This window comes from Oncorhynchus gorbuscha, unplaced genomic scaffold (genome assembly GCF_021184085.1).
Source record: "Oncorhynchus gorbuscha isolate QuinsamMale2020 ecotype Even-year unplaced genomic scaffold, OgorEven_v1.0 Un_scaffold_4003, whole genome shotgun sequence".
In the NCBI taxonomy this organism is placed as follows: Eukaryota; Metazoa; Chordata; class Actinopteri; order Salmoniformes; family Salmonidae; genus Oncorhynchus; species Oncorhynchus gorbuscha.
Genome location: NW_025748124.1, coordinates 22597 through 40071, shown reverse-complemented (window position 1 = coordinate 40071; position 17475 = coordinate 22597). Strand labels below are relative to the sequence as shown.

At 45.9% G+C, this 17475-nt stretch overlaps 1 protein-coding gene across 1 annotated transcript in view; it reads right to left on the bottom strand.

Moving 5' to 3' along the window:
• Window positions 1-926: 926 nt before the first annotated feature.
• The window catches only part of LOC124028305 (tenascin-like), a 35775-nt gene continuing 19226 nt past the window's right edge, over window positions 927-17475 (bottom strand). Inside the window, exons 7-16 of the mRNA XM_046340410.1 lie at window positions 14396-14539; window positions 14037-14156; window positions 11876-12031; window positions 11556-11668; window positions 10919-11051; window positions 10142-10293; window positions 9622-9718; window positions 3992-4153; window positions 3199-3362; window positions 927-1475 (exon numbers count right to left, since the gene is read on the bottom strand). Coding sequence (XP_046196366.1) covers window positions 1377-1475; window positions 3199-3362; window positions 3992-4153; window positions 9622-9718; window positions 10142-10293; window positions 10919-11051; window positions 11556-11668; window positions 11876-12031; window positions 14037-14156; window positions 14396-14539 — 1340 coding nt within the window. The 3' untranslated portion in view covers window positions 927-1376. The remainder of the gene's footprint in view (window positions 1476-3198; window positions 3363-3991; window positions 4154-9621; window positions 9719-10141; window positions 10294-10918; window positions 11052-11555; window positions 11669-11875; window positions 12032-14036; window positions 14157-14395; window positions 14540-17475) is intronic.

The following is a 17475-nucleotide window of genomic DNA, read 5'->3' as shown; positions in this document are numbered from 1 at the left end:
TGAAGGGTTAGAGGTATTCACAGCATTCTCTTTAGCTGAGGATCTGGTGATCAACCAGTAGTCTTCACCTACAGGAGTCGTGGAAAAGGAGGATTCTTCACCTTGTTCTTTCATTTCATAGGCATCAACGGCCAGTAGAGTGCTGAGCTTTGTGACTGAAGCCATTCTGCTGCAAAATGTCTGTTCAATAGTTGGAACATACTCAGTCGGTGCTTCTGTGGTAAGACGTGACAAGCTAATAGCTTCATACATTCACCCTCATTTATCTTTCCCCTGGATGCTGCAGTGCTAGAGACCTCACGGAGTTGAGCTCCATATCCACTCATCTTCTTTCCTGTGAGTCGTTGATAAATGGACATTTCAGAGCAGAGTGTGCTGAGTTGTTAGATCAGGAACTAAATGCCTATTGGAGGAGGGAGAAGTGAATTATATTATGTTAGATTGTCACTGATTGAAAATGCTGATGGTGACAGAAACACACCAGGGATGTATAGCCTCAGTTTGTGTAGGTGGCATCCTATTCCCTATAGGCCATATACACCCTATTCCCTATGGGCCCTGATCAAAAGTAGTGCACTGCATAGGGAATAGGGTGCCATTAGGGACGCAGCCTGAGTGTGGGTGTCATATTGCATAACTGTCAACTGGAAATGTGTTTAGTAATGATGATTTCACCATCTTATTACTGATACTAACCTGTCCGAGGCGATTTCATGCACACTCTCTCTTGTCTAAATGTTTCAAATCAGTTCACAAAACACTGTATTTGTGAACAGAACTGAAATATGTGAAATAAGCATGTCTAGCACAGGTGAACTACACATGGTGATGAGTAACCTTGACAACACCTGAAGAATCGTGCTAGCACATTAGTCACACACACACAACACCACTCACATAGTTGAGTACAAAAAACCCATCTCCATCCAGGCATTCATGTGCCTCATTTATTGCAATAGAGTGAGACAGTGCATGTTTTATTACAGTAGTAGTGGGGTGGTAACCTTGTGATGTGCATCAGGTAGAGATGCTTTGGTGTCAGAGCAGTAGAACAGTCATTGAGTTGGAGACGGTAAGAGTTGGGTCATAAAACAATACTATACAAAATGCTGCAATCACAAATATTTCCTGTCTACAGATACAGCTGAGAGAGACAGCATGATAAAGGTACAGAACAGGAGCCTGGTGCACTGCACTGTACAAGTACAGACTGATACGCTGTCTGTCGTGACGGCTGTTAAGACCACTGGACATGCAAGTTGAGGTGGAATTTGAGATGCAGGAAGTGTGACATCCACACGTTTATGGTCTCTTGGTGCTCCACTTTCCTGTTTCTCAAAGAAAGGGTTTAGGGGTGGACGAGCCAGAGGACAGTCTTATCCGTGGGTTGTGATGGAGATCCCGGCCGGTCGGAACTTCATCTCAGTAAAGGGAATGGACGAGTCTTTGCCCTTCCAGTCTATCCACACCACACCCTATAACACAGCACAAGAGTTACGTTCATTTAGTAGATGAGTTGACAAAACTTAAATTCAGTTACATTAGTGGATAGGAGTTGATAGCAGATGACACAACATCAAATAAGAAGTCTGTTCAAATCATAGAGATAGATAGAGGACTCTAGTGCCTAAAAGCCCGTCTTAGCGTGGGCATCGTCATTGAGAAATTTCACCATTTTGAAGTAGTCAACTGGGTGGGACTGGGTGGGATCGGCCAATGAATTATACATGAGCAAACATTCCATAACTGCAGGTGGCCGTAGATCACCAACCGTGGCTTTATATCTGTTCAAACAACACACTCTATGTGGCAGTAGATCACCAACCGTGGCTTTATATCTGTTCAAACAACACACTCCATGTGGCAGTAGATCACCAACCGTGGCTTTATATCTGTTCAAACAACACACTCTATGTGGCAGTAGATCACCAACCGTGGCTTTATATCTGTTCAAACAACACACTCCATGTGGCAGTAGATCACCAACCTTGGCTTTATAGCTGTTCAAACAACACACTCTATGTGACAGTAGATCACCAACCGTGGCTTTATATCTGTTCAAACAACACACTCTATGTGGCAGTAGATCACCAACCGTGGCTTTATATCTGTTCAAACAACACACTCTATGTGACAGTAGATCACCAACCGTGGCTTTATATCTGTTCAAACAACACACTCCATGTGACAGTAGATCACCAACCGTGGCTTTATATCTGTTCAAACAACACACTCCATGTGGCAGTAGATCACCAACCTTGGCTTTATAGCTGTTCAAACAACACACTCTATGTGACAGTAGATCACCAACCGTGGCTTTATATCTGTTCAAACAACACACTCTATGTGACAGTAGATCACCAACCGTGGCTTTATATCTGTTCAAACAACACACTCTATGTGGCAGTAGATCACCAACCGTGGCTTTATATCTGTTCAAACAACACACTCTATGTGACAGTAGATCACCAACCGTGGCTTTATATCTGTTCAAACAACACACTCTATGTGGCAGTAGATCACCAACCGTGGCTTTATATCTGTTCAAACAACACACTCAATGTGGCAGTAGATCATCAACCGTGGCTTTATATCTGTTCAAACAACACACTCTATGTGGCAGTAGATCACCAACCGTGGCTTTATATCTGTTCAAACAACACACTCAATGTGGCAGTAGATCACCAACCGTGGCTTTATATCTGTTCAAACAACACTCTCCATGTGGCAGTAGATCACAAACCGTGGCTTTATATCTGTTCAAACAACACTCTCCATGTGGCAGTAGATCACCAACCGTGGCTTTATATCTGTTCAAACAACACACTCTATGTGGCAGTAGATCACCAACCGTGGCTTTATATCTGTTCAAACAACACACTCAATGTGGCAATGTGCACCTTTTCAGTTTGTTTACCAACTCATAGAAGTAGTAGAATAAAAAAAGTAATGAATTCAAAATGAAGAAGGCCTTAATGGTGCTGCCCATGCGCTCACAGATGCAGAACAGATACAAAGAAGAGTCCTCTATCATTCTCTATGGATCCATTTGAAACACTGGAGATGTGGTGCAGTGTTTATAGCATATCAGCATTGGGGTGCTGTCTTGCAATAGCAAAGACCTGGAAAGGTACTGTAATCAAAATGTCAAAGCAACGACAAAAGCACTTAGTGGGATGATACTGGTACTAGTGGTACCTGGTTGTTGCTTTTGGTGTCATAGAGGCCGTTGAGGTTGGTCTTGTAGCAGTTTTTGTACCACCAGCCGCCCATGTAGGCCCTGGCACAGTGGATGCCCAGGGGGAGGGGTTCCTTGTCTCTGGTGGAGAATGGGCGCCCGTTGTGGTACCTCATGGAGTCACCTTATAGACGTGACGAGGAAGAAAGAAACAAGTACAATTCAGGATTTGTAGAGTGAGGGACCAATCCCACCCTCCACTTCAGTAAAATGTTTACTTTAGTGAAATTATGTGAATGGGATTGACCTCGTATTGAATATTTGTTTGTGAGCTATTTGAGTTTTGGTTCCTCAACCTTAAGCACCTGCTCTGCTAGGCTCTGTCCTCACATTCTATCTTGGCTAGTGTACATTCTGCTCTGCTAGGCTCTGTCCTCACATTCTATCTTGGCTAGTGTACATTCTGCTCTGCTAGGCTCTGTCCTCACATTCTATCTTGGCTAGTGTACATTCTGCTCTGCTAGGCTCTGTCCTCACATTCTATCTTGGCTAGTGTACATTCTGCTCTGCTAGGCTCTGTCCTCACATTCTATCTTGGCTAGTGTACATTCTGCTCTGCTAGGCTCTGTCCTCACATTCTATCTTGGCTAGTGTACATTCTGCTCTGCTAGGCTCTGTCCTCACATTCTATCTTGGCTAGTGTACATTCTGCTCTGCTAGGCTCTGTCCTCACATTCTATCTTGGCTAGTGTACATTCTGCTCTGCTAGGCTCTGTCCTCACATTCTATCTTGGCTAGTGTACATCCTTTTACCTGCAGTGCCGGTGTATCCAGACACCTCGATGGCGTAGTGTTTTTCCACTGAGTCGATGGTGAAGCTGGAGTAATGGGCGTAGGCCGTATCGTTGCCTGAACGCAGGTCCACTCTCAGGCTCACCGGGCCCATGCTGGTCAGGTTGTGAAGCAGCTCATTACCTGGATGTGTCATGCAGGTGAAAGAGGACCCAAAAGCGACTTAACAGAAACAGAGTTTATTCAAGTCCAAACAGAAAACGACAAATCCTGAATCCTTAACAGGAAATGTCCAAACAGGGAATAACAGAAATCCTCTAGTCTGTAGAGGGGAAATACAGGAGAAGCGGCCACAGACTGCAGGTCGCTTCGGGTAGGCGCAGGCCGTAGCTGACAGAGACACCTGCTCACACGCAGCATCTGATGAAGGCAAAAACACGACAGGACAGGGCGATACACAATCACAGCACGGTGAATTCTAAACAAGGAACCGACAGGACAGGAACGGAACACAAAGGAAGAAATAGGGACTCTAATCAGGGGAAAGGATCGGGAACAGGTGTGGGAAGACTAAATGATGATTAGGGAATAGGAACAGCTGGGAGCAGGAACGGAACGATAGAGAGAAGAGAGAGCGAGAGAGTGAGAGAGGGAGGGGGAGAGAGAGGGATAGAAAGAGGGAAAGAACCTAATAAGACCAGCAGAGGGAAACGAATAGAATGTGGAGCACAGGGACAAGACATGATAATAAATGACAAACATGACAGTACCCCCACTCACCGGCGCCTCCTGGCGCACTCGAGGAGGAATCCTGGCGGCAACGGAGGAAATCATCGATGAGTGAACGGTCCAGCACGTCCCGAGACGGAACCCAACTCCTCTCCTCAGGACCGTAACCCTCCCAATCCACTAAGTATTGGTGACCCCGTCCCCGAGAACGCATGTCCATGATCTTATGTACCTTGTAAATAGGTGCGCTCTCGACAAGGACGGGAGGGGGGAGGGAAGACGAACGGGGTGCGAAGAAAGGGCTTAACACAGGAGACATGGAAGACAGGATGGACGCGACGAAGATGTCGCGGAAGAAGCAGTCGCACAGCGACAGGATTGACGACCTGGGAGACACGGAACGGACCAATGAACCGCGGAGTCAACTTACGAGAAGCTGTCGTAAGAGGAAGGTTGCGAGTGGAAAGCCACACTCTCTGGCCGCAACAATACCTTGGACTCTTAATCCAGCGTTTATTGGCGGCTCTCACAGTCTTCCCCGCAGACAAAGGCAGACCGGTAATGAAGTCTAAGGCGATGTGAGACCATGGTCGAGAAGGAATGGGGAGCGGTCTGAGACGACCGGCAGGAGGAGAGTTACCCGACTTAGTCTGCACGCAGTCCGAACAAGCAGCCACGAAACGGCGCGTGTCACGCTCCTGAGTCGGCCACCAAAAGCGCTGGCGAATAGACGCAAGAGTGCCTCGAACACCGGGATGACCAGCTAACTTGGCAGAGTGAGCCCACTGAAGAACAGCCAGACGAGTGGAAACAGGAACGAAAAGGAGGTTCCTAGGACAAGCGCGCGGCGACGCAGTGTGCGTGAGTGCTTGCTTAACCTGTCTTTCAATTCCCCAGACTGTTAACCCGACAACACGCCCATAAGGAAGAATCCCCTCGGGATCAGTAGAAGCCACAGAAGAACTAAACAGACGGGATAAGGCATCAGGCTTGGTGTTCTTGCTACCCGGACGGTAAGAAATCACAAACTCGAAACGAGCGAAAAACAACGCCCAACGAGCTTGACGGGCATTAAGTCGTTTGGCAGAACGGATGTACTCAAGGTTCTTATGGTCTGTCCAAACGACAAAAGGAACGGTCGCCCCTCCAACCACTGTCGCCATTCGCCTAGGGCTAAGCGGATGGCGAGCAGTTCACGGTTACCCACATCATAGTTGCGCTCAGATGGCGACAGGCGATGAGAAAAATAAGCGCAAGGATGAACCTTATCGTGAGACTGGAAGCGCTGGGATAGAATGGCTCCCACGCCTACCTCTGAAGCGTCAACCTCGACAATGAATTGTCTAGTGACGTCAGGAGTAACGAGGATAGGAGCGGACGTAAAACGTTCTTTTAGAAGATCAAAAGCTCCTGGGCGGAACCGGACCACTTAAAACACGTCTTGACAGAAGTAAGAGCTGTGAGAGGGGCAGCAACTTGACCGAAATTACGAATGAAACGCCGATAGAAATTAGCGAAACCTAAAAAGCGCTGCAACTCGACACGTGACCTTGGAACGGGCCAATCACTGACAGCTTGGACCTTAGCGGAATCCATCTGAATGCCTTCAGCGGAAATAACGGAACCGAGAAAAGTAACGGAGGAGACATGAAAAGAGCACTTCTCAGCCTTTACGTAGAGACAATTCTCTAAAAGGCGCTGTAGAACACGTCGAACGTGCTGAACATGAATCTCGAGTGACGGAGAAAAAAATCAGGATATCGTCAAGATAGACAAAAACAAAGATGTTCAGCATGTCTCTCAGAACATCATTAACTAATGCCTGAAAAACAGCTGGCGCATTGGCGAGACCGAACGGCAGAACCCGGTACTCAAAATGCCTAACGGAGTGTTAAACGCCGTTTTCCACTCGTCCCCCTCTCTGATGCGCACGAGATGGTAAGCGTTACGAAGGTCCAACTTAGTAAAGCACCTGGCTCCCTGCAGAATCTCGAAGGCTGATGACATAAGGGGAAGCGGAACCGTTATGTCATTCAGCCCTCGATAATCCACGCAGGGGCGCAGAGTACCGTCCTTCTTCTTAACAAAAAAGAACCCCGCCCCGGCCGGAGAAGAAGAAGGCACTATGGTACCGGCGTCAAGAGACACAGACAAATAATCCTCGAGAGCCTTACGTTCGGGAGCCGACAGAGAGTATAGTCTACCTCGAGGAGGAGTGGTCCCGGAAGGAGATCAATACTACAATCATACGACCGGTGAGGAGGAAGGGAGTTGGCTCGGGACCGACTGAAGACCGTGCGCAGATCATGATATTCCTCCGGCACTCCTGTCAAATCGCCAGGTTCCTCCTGAGAAGTAGGGACAGAAGAAACGGGAGGGATGGCAGACATTAAACACTTCACATGACAAGAAACGTTCCAGGATAGGATAGAATTACTAGACCAATTAATAGAAGGATTATGACATACTAGCCAGGGATGACCCAAAACAACAGGTGTAAACGGTGAACGGAAAATCAAAAAAGAAATAGTCTCACTGTGGTTACCAGATACTGTGAGAGTTAAAGGTAGTGTCTCAAATTTGATACTGGGAAGATGACTACCATCTAAGGCAAACATGGGCGTAGGCTTGTCTAACGGTCTGAAAGGAATGTTATGTTTCCGAACCCATGCTTCGTCCATGAAACAACCCTCAGCCCCAGAGTCAATCAAGGCACTGCATGTAGCACCCGAACCGGTCCAGCGTAGATGGACCGACATAGTAGTACAAGATCTAGATGAAGAGACCTGAGTAGTAGCGCTCACCAGTAGCCCTCCGCTTACTGATGGGCTCTGGCCTCTTACTGGACATGAATTAACAAAATGTCCAGCAACTCCGCAATAGAGGCACAGGCGGTTGGTGATCCTCCGTTCCCTCTCCTTAGTCGAGATGCGAATCCCTCCCAGCTGCATGGGCTCAGTCTCTGAGCCAGAGGAGGGAGATGGTTGCGATGCGGAGCAGGGAAACACCGTTGATGCGAGCTCTCTTCCACGAGCCCGGTGACGAAGATCTACCCGTCGTTCTATGCGGATGGCGAGAGCAATCAAAGAGTCCACATCTGAAGGAACCTCCCGGGAGAGAATCTCATCCTTAACCACTGCGTGGAGTCCCTCCAGAAAACGAGCGAGCAGCGCCGGCTCGTTCCACTCACTAGAGGCAGCAAGAGTGCGAAACTCAATAGAATAATCCGTTATGGACCGTTCACCTTGGCATAAGGAAGCCAGGGCCCTAGAAGCCTCCCTACCAAAAACTGAACGGTCAAAAACCCGAATCATCTCCTCTTTAAAGTTCTGGAACTTGTTAGAGCAATCAGCCCTTGCCTCCCAGATAGCTGTGCCCCATTCTCGAGCCCGGCCAGTAAGGAGTGAAATGACGTAAGCAACCCGAGCTCTCTCTCTAGAGTATGTGTTGGGTTGGAGAGAGAATACAATCTCACACTGCGTGAGAAAGGAGCGGCACTCAGTGGGCTGCCCGGAGTAGCAAGGTGGGTTATTAACCCTAGGTTCTGGAGGCTCGGCAGGCCAGGAAGTAACAGGTGGCACGAGACGTAGACTCTGGAACTGTCCAGAGAGGTCGGAAACCTGAGCGGCCAGGTTCTCCACGGCATGGCGAGCAGCAGACAATTCCTGCTCGTGTCTGCCGAGCATGGCTCCTTGGATCTTGGCGGCAGTGTAACGAGCGTCTGAAGTCGCTGGGTCCATTCCTTGGTCGGTTCCTTCTGTCATGCAGGTGAAAGAGGACCCAAAAGCGACTTAACAGAAACAGAGTTTATTCAAGTCCAAACAGAAAACGACAAATCCTGAATCCTTAACAGGAAATGTCCAAACAGGGAATAACAGAAATCCTCTAGTCTGTAGAGGGGAAATACAGGAGAAGCGGCCACAGACTGCAGGTCGCTTCGGGTAGGCGCAGGCCGTAGCTGACAGAGACACCTGCTCACACGCAGCATCTGATGAAGGCAAAAACACGACAGGACAGGGCGATACACAATCACAGCACGGTGAATTCTAAACAAGGAACCGACAGGACAGGAACGGAACACAAAGGAAGAAATAGGGACTCTAATCAGGGGAAAGGATCGGGAACAGGTGTGGGAAGACTAAATGATGATTAGGGGAATAGGAACAGCTGGGAGCAGGAACGGAACGATAGAGAGAAGAGAGAGCGAGAGAGTGAGAGAGGGAGGGGGAGAGAGAGGGATAGAAAGAGGGAAAGAACCTAATAAGACCAGCAGAGGGAAACGAATAGAATGGGGAGCACAGGGACAAGACATGATAATAAATGACAAACATGACAGGATGGATGAGAGACAGAGAGGGAGAGAAGATTAGGAAATCATTTAAAACATATACTATGTACTCTATGTTCAAGCTGTGACCTTAGAGTACATACTGTACGCTTTGGTAGTAGCCTCCCTTTTGATACAGTTAGCATGGTTGGGGTCAATTCCATTTCAATGGTGAGGGTGCGTAAAGAAGGAGAATATGCAGTCATTGTTTTAGCATTACCCACAGAGTTTTTAAACTACGGAGCGCGACATGGCTCAATGTGCCAGTAAGTCAGCACAATTTACTTTTCTATTTATGTTTTTTCAAATTCCCACCATCTTGGAGATTTACTGAAGCTATTTGAGGTATTTGTGGTAAGTACATGGGGGCCGCCATCTTCATGCATGTCCTCTATTCAGTCAATTCAAGAAGTGGACTGAAATTCCTATTTAAAAATGTTCTCATAGAGAAGGATTAAAGAAAATTGGAAAATGTATTTGTTTACTTCCTGAATTTACTGAAATGATAATAGAAATGACCCCAATGAACTACAGTTTCCTGTTTGTCCTCTTCTGAGGACTTTGAGTGGATCAGCAGCATTGAGCTGAACCTTACCGAGCCAGAACTCCTCGCTAAGGTTTCCAAAGCCATTAGTGTAGTCACTCCAGGTTCTGAAGAAATCTGTCTTCCCGTTCATTCTCCTCTGGAACACCTACAGTATGCAACACATTCACAAAGCTGATATAGGAAACAGAAAGACTCACCATAGAAAATAAATATGCATAGATGTCCCACATTCATAGCCATTCTATCATTCCCCCACGTACTATGTCCAACAAAATGCAGCTATTCCAAAGGAAATGTGATTGTCAACATTTGGAATCAGATGGCTGATGAGATGAGAGAGAGAGAGAGAGAGAGAGAGAGAGAGAGAGAGAGAGAGAGAGAGAGAGAGAGAGAGAGAGAGAGAGAGAGAGAGAGAGAGAGAGAGAGAGAGAGAGACAGAGACAGAGACAGAGACAGAGACAGAGACAGAGACAGAGACAGAGACAGAGACAGAGACAGAGAGAGAGAGAGAGAGAGAGAGAGAGAGAGAGAGAGAGAGAGAGAGAGAGAGAGAGAATATGTATCTTACTGTCCAGCCTCCTCCCTCAGTCTCCATGTCACAGTAGACTCTGACTGCCTTCCCTTCCTTGCCCTCTGGGTAAAGATCCACCTCTCCTGACTGGAGCGCTCCGTTCAGCAGCTCCTGGGAACACTCCGTGGGGAATGGGAAGCGCAGTTTTCCTGAGCCGAGGGGATACAATTACTATAAGATTACTATACAATTACTACAACATTACTATACAATTACTATACAACTACTATAAGATTACTACAACATTACTATACAATTACTATACTATACAATTACTATAAGATTACTATACAATTACTACAACATTACTATACAATTACTATACAACTACTATATGATTACTATACAACTACTATAAGATTACTATACAATTACTATACTATACAATTACTATAAGATCACTATACAATTACTATACGATTACTACAACATTACTATACAATTATTATAACATTACTATAACATTACTATACAATTACTATACGATTACTATAACATTACTATACAATTACTATAACATTACTATACAATTATTATAAGATTACTATACAATTACTATACGATTACTATAACATTACTATACAATTACTACAACATTACTATACAATTATTATAAGATTACTATAACATTACTATACGATTACTATAACATTACTATACAATTACTATATTCTGTGTAAAAGTTAAGTAACCCTGTTGCCTTGAGTTGATGAAATGGAGAGACTCATGTGCAAAGTACATTTTCTAAATTCACTGCTGGTCTGTAACACCTACCTGTGATAAACTCAGTGGTGACAATAGATGTGTACTGCCCCTCTCTCTCTGCCTGTACCAGCACCGTGTACTTAGACATAGAGAACAGTCCAGTCAGCTTGTACTCCGTCACCGTGGAGTCCAGAATCACCTCCTGGGGAGATAGAGGGCCAGAGAAACAGATGTTTGAAACTGTCTTACTTCATGCACTGTTGTTTCACCTCATATCGTCCGTCCCAAATGGCACCCTATTTCCTATATAGTGCACTACTTTTGACTATGGGCCCTGGGTAAAAGTAGTACACTATAGGAAAATGGTCATTTGGGACGCATCATTGTATACAGATGCAGGATCTTCATTTGATAGTATTTTAACATTTTTGTTTGGAATTTGAGGTTTAAAAAGTCTTCTGAAGCTTGTAATTTCCAATTTCAGCCTTGATTTTCCCTTCAGAAAAAATGTATCAGCCCTTCTAAAAATGTCCATTACTTATAATAAACATAATTCACAGTTTCTGTTGCGGCAGGATTATTTTCCTGCTGTAGCAAACTGGCTCAAATGAAGATCCTACATCTGTAGCATTGGTATACAATATAGTAGCAGTATAGTTGTGGTATCAAGTTCATACGAATGTATCATATGAGGAATAAAGCTCACCTTGACCTCCTCTCCTGCCGTCTGATAGGTCACTCTGTATCTGCTGAACGCAACACTGGGGGATTTCCATGATACAACAGCAGAACGAGCGCCCACCTCACCGGCCTTCACAGCTGAAGGACAAACCATCACACATATAGGTAAGTTCTGTCATGGTTCTTTTCCCTATACAGTAGAACCACAGAAATACCAACGAGTCGGGAATAGAGGTCGTGTTGTAACTTTGACCGGTCAGTCCGTAACTCTGAGCTTCAGATCTTTGAGGTTCTACGCTGTAGTTACATGTGATGTTGTGCAGTGTCTCTCCCTTATGTACTCACCACTGGCCGTTGTGAAGGTGGTAGTGATGGCTGTGCTCTGCAGACTGTCTTTCTGACTCAGGGCTTTGACTGTGTACACGGTGTCTCTCTGCAGCCCTCTCAGCTGCTGCTCTACTGAGTTACCAGACACCATCACTGTCACTGTTACATTGGGAGCTGTGGGAGAGACGAGGGAGGAGGGACAGGGGATGCAGTTTAGGCTGGATTACAGCTTGGAACGTGAGTAGAACAGTATACAATGTACAGGTGTAGTTATACTAGCTATGGTACATAGTATATACTACATGAGGTTGGTGGCACCTTAATTGGGGAGGACAGGCTCGTGACTGGAGTAGTTCCTATGTGTTTGATGTCATTCCCTTTGCTCCCTTCCAGACACTGGTATGAGTCGTCCTCCCCTCTGCAGCCTCCACTGGTCTACAGTGCCTTCTGAAAGTATTCAGACCCCTTGACTTTTTCCACATATAGTTACGTTACAGCCTTATTATAAAATTGATTCAATCGTTTTTCCCTAATCAATCTACACACAATACCCCATAATGCTAAAACAAAAATATATATATATTTTTTTGCTAATTGATAAAAATAAAATAAATAAAATATTTAAAAATAATAATAATAATAATTAAAATATATATATATATATACTGTCTAAATATCACATTTACATAAGTATTCAGAACCTTTACTCAGTACTTTGTTGAAGCAACTTTGGCAGTGATTACAGCATCAAGTCTTCTTGGGTCTGATGCTACAAGCTTAGCACACTTTTTTGGGGGGGAGTTTCTGTCAGGTTTGATTGGGAGCGTTGCTGCACAGCTATTTTCATGTCTCTCCAGAGATGTTCGATCGGGTTCAAGTCCAGGCTCTGGCTGGGCCACTCAAGGACATTCAGAGACTTGTCCTGAAGCCACTCCTGCATTGTTTTGGCTGTGTGCTTAGGGTTGTTGTCCTGTTGGAAGGTGAACCTTCGCCCCAGTCTGAGGTCCTGAGCGCTCTGGAGCAGGTTTTTATCAAGGTTCTCTCTGTACTTTGCTCCGTTAATTTTTCCTTGTTCCTGACTAGTCTCCCAGTCCCTGCTGCTGAAAACATCCCCACAGCATGATGCTGCCTCCACCATGCTTCACCGTAGGGATGATGCCAGGTGTCCTCCAGATGTGACGCTTGGCATTCAAGCCAAAGAGTTAAATCTTGGTTTCATCAGACCAGAGAATCAAATCAAATTTATTTATATAGCCCTTCATACATCAGCTGATATCTCAAAGTGCTGTACAGAAACCCAGCCTAAAACCCCAAACAGCAAACAATGCAGGTGTAAAAGCACGATAATCTTGATTCTCATGGTCTGAGAGTCTTTAGGTGCCTTTTGGCAAACTCCAAGCGGGCTGTCATGTGCCTTTTTACTGAGGAGTGGCTTCCGTCTGGCCACTCTACCATTAGGCCTGATTGGTGGAGTGCAGCAGAGATGGTTGTCCTTCTGGAAGGTTCTCCCATCTCCACAGAGGAACTCGAAGCTCTGTCAGAGTGACCATCGGGTTCTTGGTCACAACCCTGACCAAGGCTCTTTTCCCCTGATTGGTCAGTTTGGTCAGGTGGCTAGCTCTAGGAAGAGTCTTGGTGATTCCAAACTTCTTCATTTAAGAGTGATGGAGGCCACTGTGTTCTTGGGGATATTCAATTCTGCAGACAGTTTGTGTACCCTTCCCCAGATCTGTGCCTCGACACAATCCTGTCTCGGAGCTCTATGGACAATTCCTTTGACCTCATGGCTTGGTTTTTGTTCTGACATGCACTGTCAACTGTGGGACCTTATATATACAGGTGTGTGCCTTTCCAAATCATGTCCAATCAATTGAATTTACCACAGGTGGACTCCAATCAAGTTGTTTTATTCTTTATTTAACTAGGATGGTCAATGGAAATAGGATGCACCTGAGCTCAATTTCGAGTCTCATAGCAAAAATGTCTAAAAACCTGTTTTTACTTAGTCATTATGGGTTATTGTGTGTAGATTGCTGAGGATTTTCTTTTAAATAATAAGGCTGTAACGTAACAAAATGTGTAAAAAATCAAGGGGTCTGAATACTTTCTGAAGGAACTGTATAACTATAGTTATACTACTGTATGTATGTTCACCGTATCTTTTCATCAGGAAACTCACTTTTTGCAGACTCATAACTGATGATGAAGCGGTCTACTTGGCCCATGGCGGGGGTCCATTGCAGCACTGCCTTGGTATCTGTTACGTTCATTGCTTGGAGAACAGTTGGAGGGGCAGGTACTACAGTCCAAAGACAATGTGTTTTACATGGTGAATTTAGCTAAATAAATATTGTTATGCCTTTATGTCATGTTTTAAAACACTTAATTGTTGTCATATTGCAGGGCAAGACAACTGAAACTGTGGGTAAGAACAAGGCAAATCGTTCTGCACTCCACGTCCAAAGCAGAATGCATTGATGATGTACTGTAATGGTGAGTTGCTACAGCACATTAGATCTTGTTAAGTGTGGTGATCACCTGTGGTCATGATGGCAATGAGGGGATCACTCTCTCTCTTCCCCATGATGGACATCACACTGACCTCGTACGTGGCCCCCGAGGACAGCTTGGACAGAGACACCTGGGACTGCAGGGAATCCACAGACACAGAACCACTCTCTCCTGTCAGGATGACAGACACACAACCACTCTCTCCTGTCAGGATGACAGACACACAACCACTCTCTCCTGTCAGGATGACAGACACACAACCACTCTCTCCTGTCAGGATGACAGACACACAACCACTCTCTCCTGTCAGGATGACAGACACACAACCACTCTCTCCTGTCAGGATGACAGACACAGAACCACTCTTTCCTGTCAGGATGACAGACACAGAACCACTCTCTCCTGTCAGGATGACAGACACAGAACCACTCTCTCCTGTGAGGATGACAGACAGACACAGAACCACTCTCTCCTATCAGGATGAGAGACACAGAACCACTCTCTTTTATCAGGATGACAGACACAGAACCACTCTCCTGTCAGGATGACAGACAGACACAGAACCACTCTCTCCTGTCATGATGACAGACACACAACCACTCTCTCCTGTCAGGATGACAGATACACAACCACTCTCTCCTGTCAGGATGACAGACACAGAACCACTCTCTCCTGTCAGGATGACAGACACACAACCACTCTCTCCTGTCAGGATGACAGACACACAACCACTCTCTCCTGTCAGGATGACAGACACAGAACCACTCTTTCCTGTCAGGATGACAGACACAGAACCACTCTCTCCTGTCATGATGACAGACATACTGTAGACACAGAACCACTCTCTCCTGTCATGATGACAGACATACTGTAGACACAGAACGACTCTCTCCTGTCATGATGACAGACATACTGTAGACACAGAACCACTCTCTCCTGTCATGATGACAGACATACTGTAGACACAGAACCACTCTCTCCTGTCATGATGACAGACATACTGTAGACACAGAACCACTCTCTCCTGTCAGGATGACAGACATACTGTAGACACACAACCACTCTCTCCTGCCAGGATGACAGACAGACACAGAACCACACTCTCCTGTCAGGATGACAGACATACTGTAGACACACAACCACTCTCTCCAGTCATGATGACAGACAGACACAGAACCACTCTCTCCTGTCAGGATGACAGACAGACACAGAACCACTCTCTCCTGTCATGATGACAGACAGACACAGAACCACTCTCTCCTGTCATGATGACAGACATACTGTAGACACAGAACCACTCTCTCCAGTCATGATGACAGACATACTGTAGACACAGAACCACTCTCTCCTGTCAGGACGACAGACAGACAGACACAGAACCACTCTCTCCTGTCAGGACGACAGCCAGACAGACACAGAACCACTCTCTCCAGTCAGGATGACAGACAGACACAGAACCACTCTCTCCAGTCATGATGACAGACATACTGTAGACACAGAACCACTCTCTCCTGTCATGATGACAGACATACTGTAGACACAGAACCACTCTCTCCAGTCATGATGACAGACATACTGTAGACACAGAACCACTCTCTCCAGTCATGATGACAGACATACTGTAGACACAGAACCACTCTCTCCAGTCATGATGACAGACATACTGTAGACACAGAACCACTCTCTCCTGTCATGATGACAGACATACTGTAGACACAGAACCACTCTCTCCTGTCATGATGACAGACATACTGTAGACACAGAACCACTCTCTCCTGTCATGATGACAGACAGACACAGAACCACTCTCTCCAGTCATGATGACAGACATACTGTAGACACAGAACCACTCTCTCCAGTCATGATGACAGACATACTGTAGACACAGAACCACTCTCTCCAGTCATGATGACAGACATACTGTAGACACAGAACCACTCTCTCCTGTCATGATGACAGACATACTGTAGACACAGAACCACTCTCTCCTGTCATGATGACAGACATACTGTAGACACAGAACCACTCTCTCCTGTCATGATGACAGACATACTGTAGACACAGAACCACTCTCTCCTGATGACAGACAGATGAACACTCTCTCCAGTCACAGACATACTGTAGACACAGAACCACTCTCTCCAGTCATGATGACAGACATACTGTAGACACAGAACCACTCTCTCCAGTCATGATGACAGACATACTGTAGACACAGAACCACTCTCTCCTGTCATGATGACAGACATACTGTAGACACAGAACCACTCTCTCCAGTCATGATGACAGACATACTGTAGACACAGAACCACTCTCTCCAGTCATGATGACAGACATACTGTAGACACAGAACCACTCTCTCCTGTCATGATGACAGACATACTGTAGACACAGAACCACTCTCTCCTGTCATGATGACAGACATACTGTAGACACAGAACCACTCTCTCCTGTCAGGACGACAGACAGACAGACACAGAACCACTCTCTCCAGTCAGGATGACAGACAGACACAGAACCACTCTCTCCTGTCATGATGACAGACACAGAACCACTCTCTCCTGTCAGGATGACAGACAGACACAGAACCACTCTCTCCTGTCAGGATGACAGACAGACACAGAACCACTCTCTCCTGTCAGGATGACAGACAGACACAGAACCACTCCCTGTCATGATGACAGACAGACACAGAACCACTCTCTCCTGTCAGGATGACAGACAGACACAGAACCACTCTCTCCTGTCAGGATGACAGAAAGACACAGAACCACTCTCTCCTGTCAGGATGACAGACAGACACAGAACCACTCTCTCCTGTCATGATGACAGACACAGAACCACTCTCTCCTGTCAGGATGACAGACAGACACAGAACCACTCTCTCCTGTCAGGATGACAGACAGACACAGAACCACTCTCTCCTGTCAGGATGACAGACAGACACAGAACCACTCTCTCCTGTCATGATGACAGACAGACACAGAACCACTCTCTCCTGTCAGGATGACAGACAGACACAGAACCACTCTCTCCTGTCAGGATGACAGACAGACACAGAACCACTCTCTCCTGTCAGGATGACAGACAGACACAGAACCACTCTC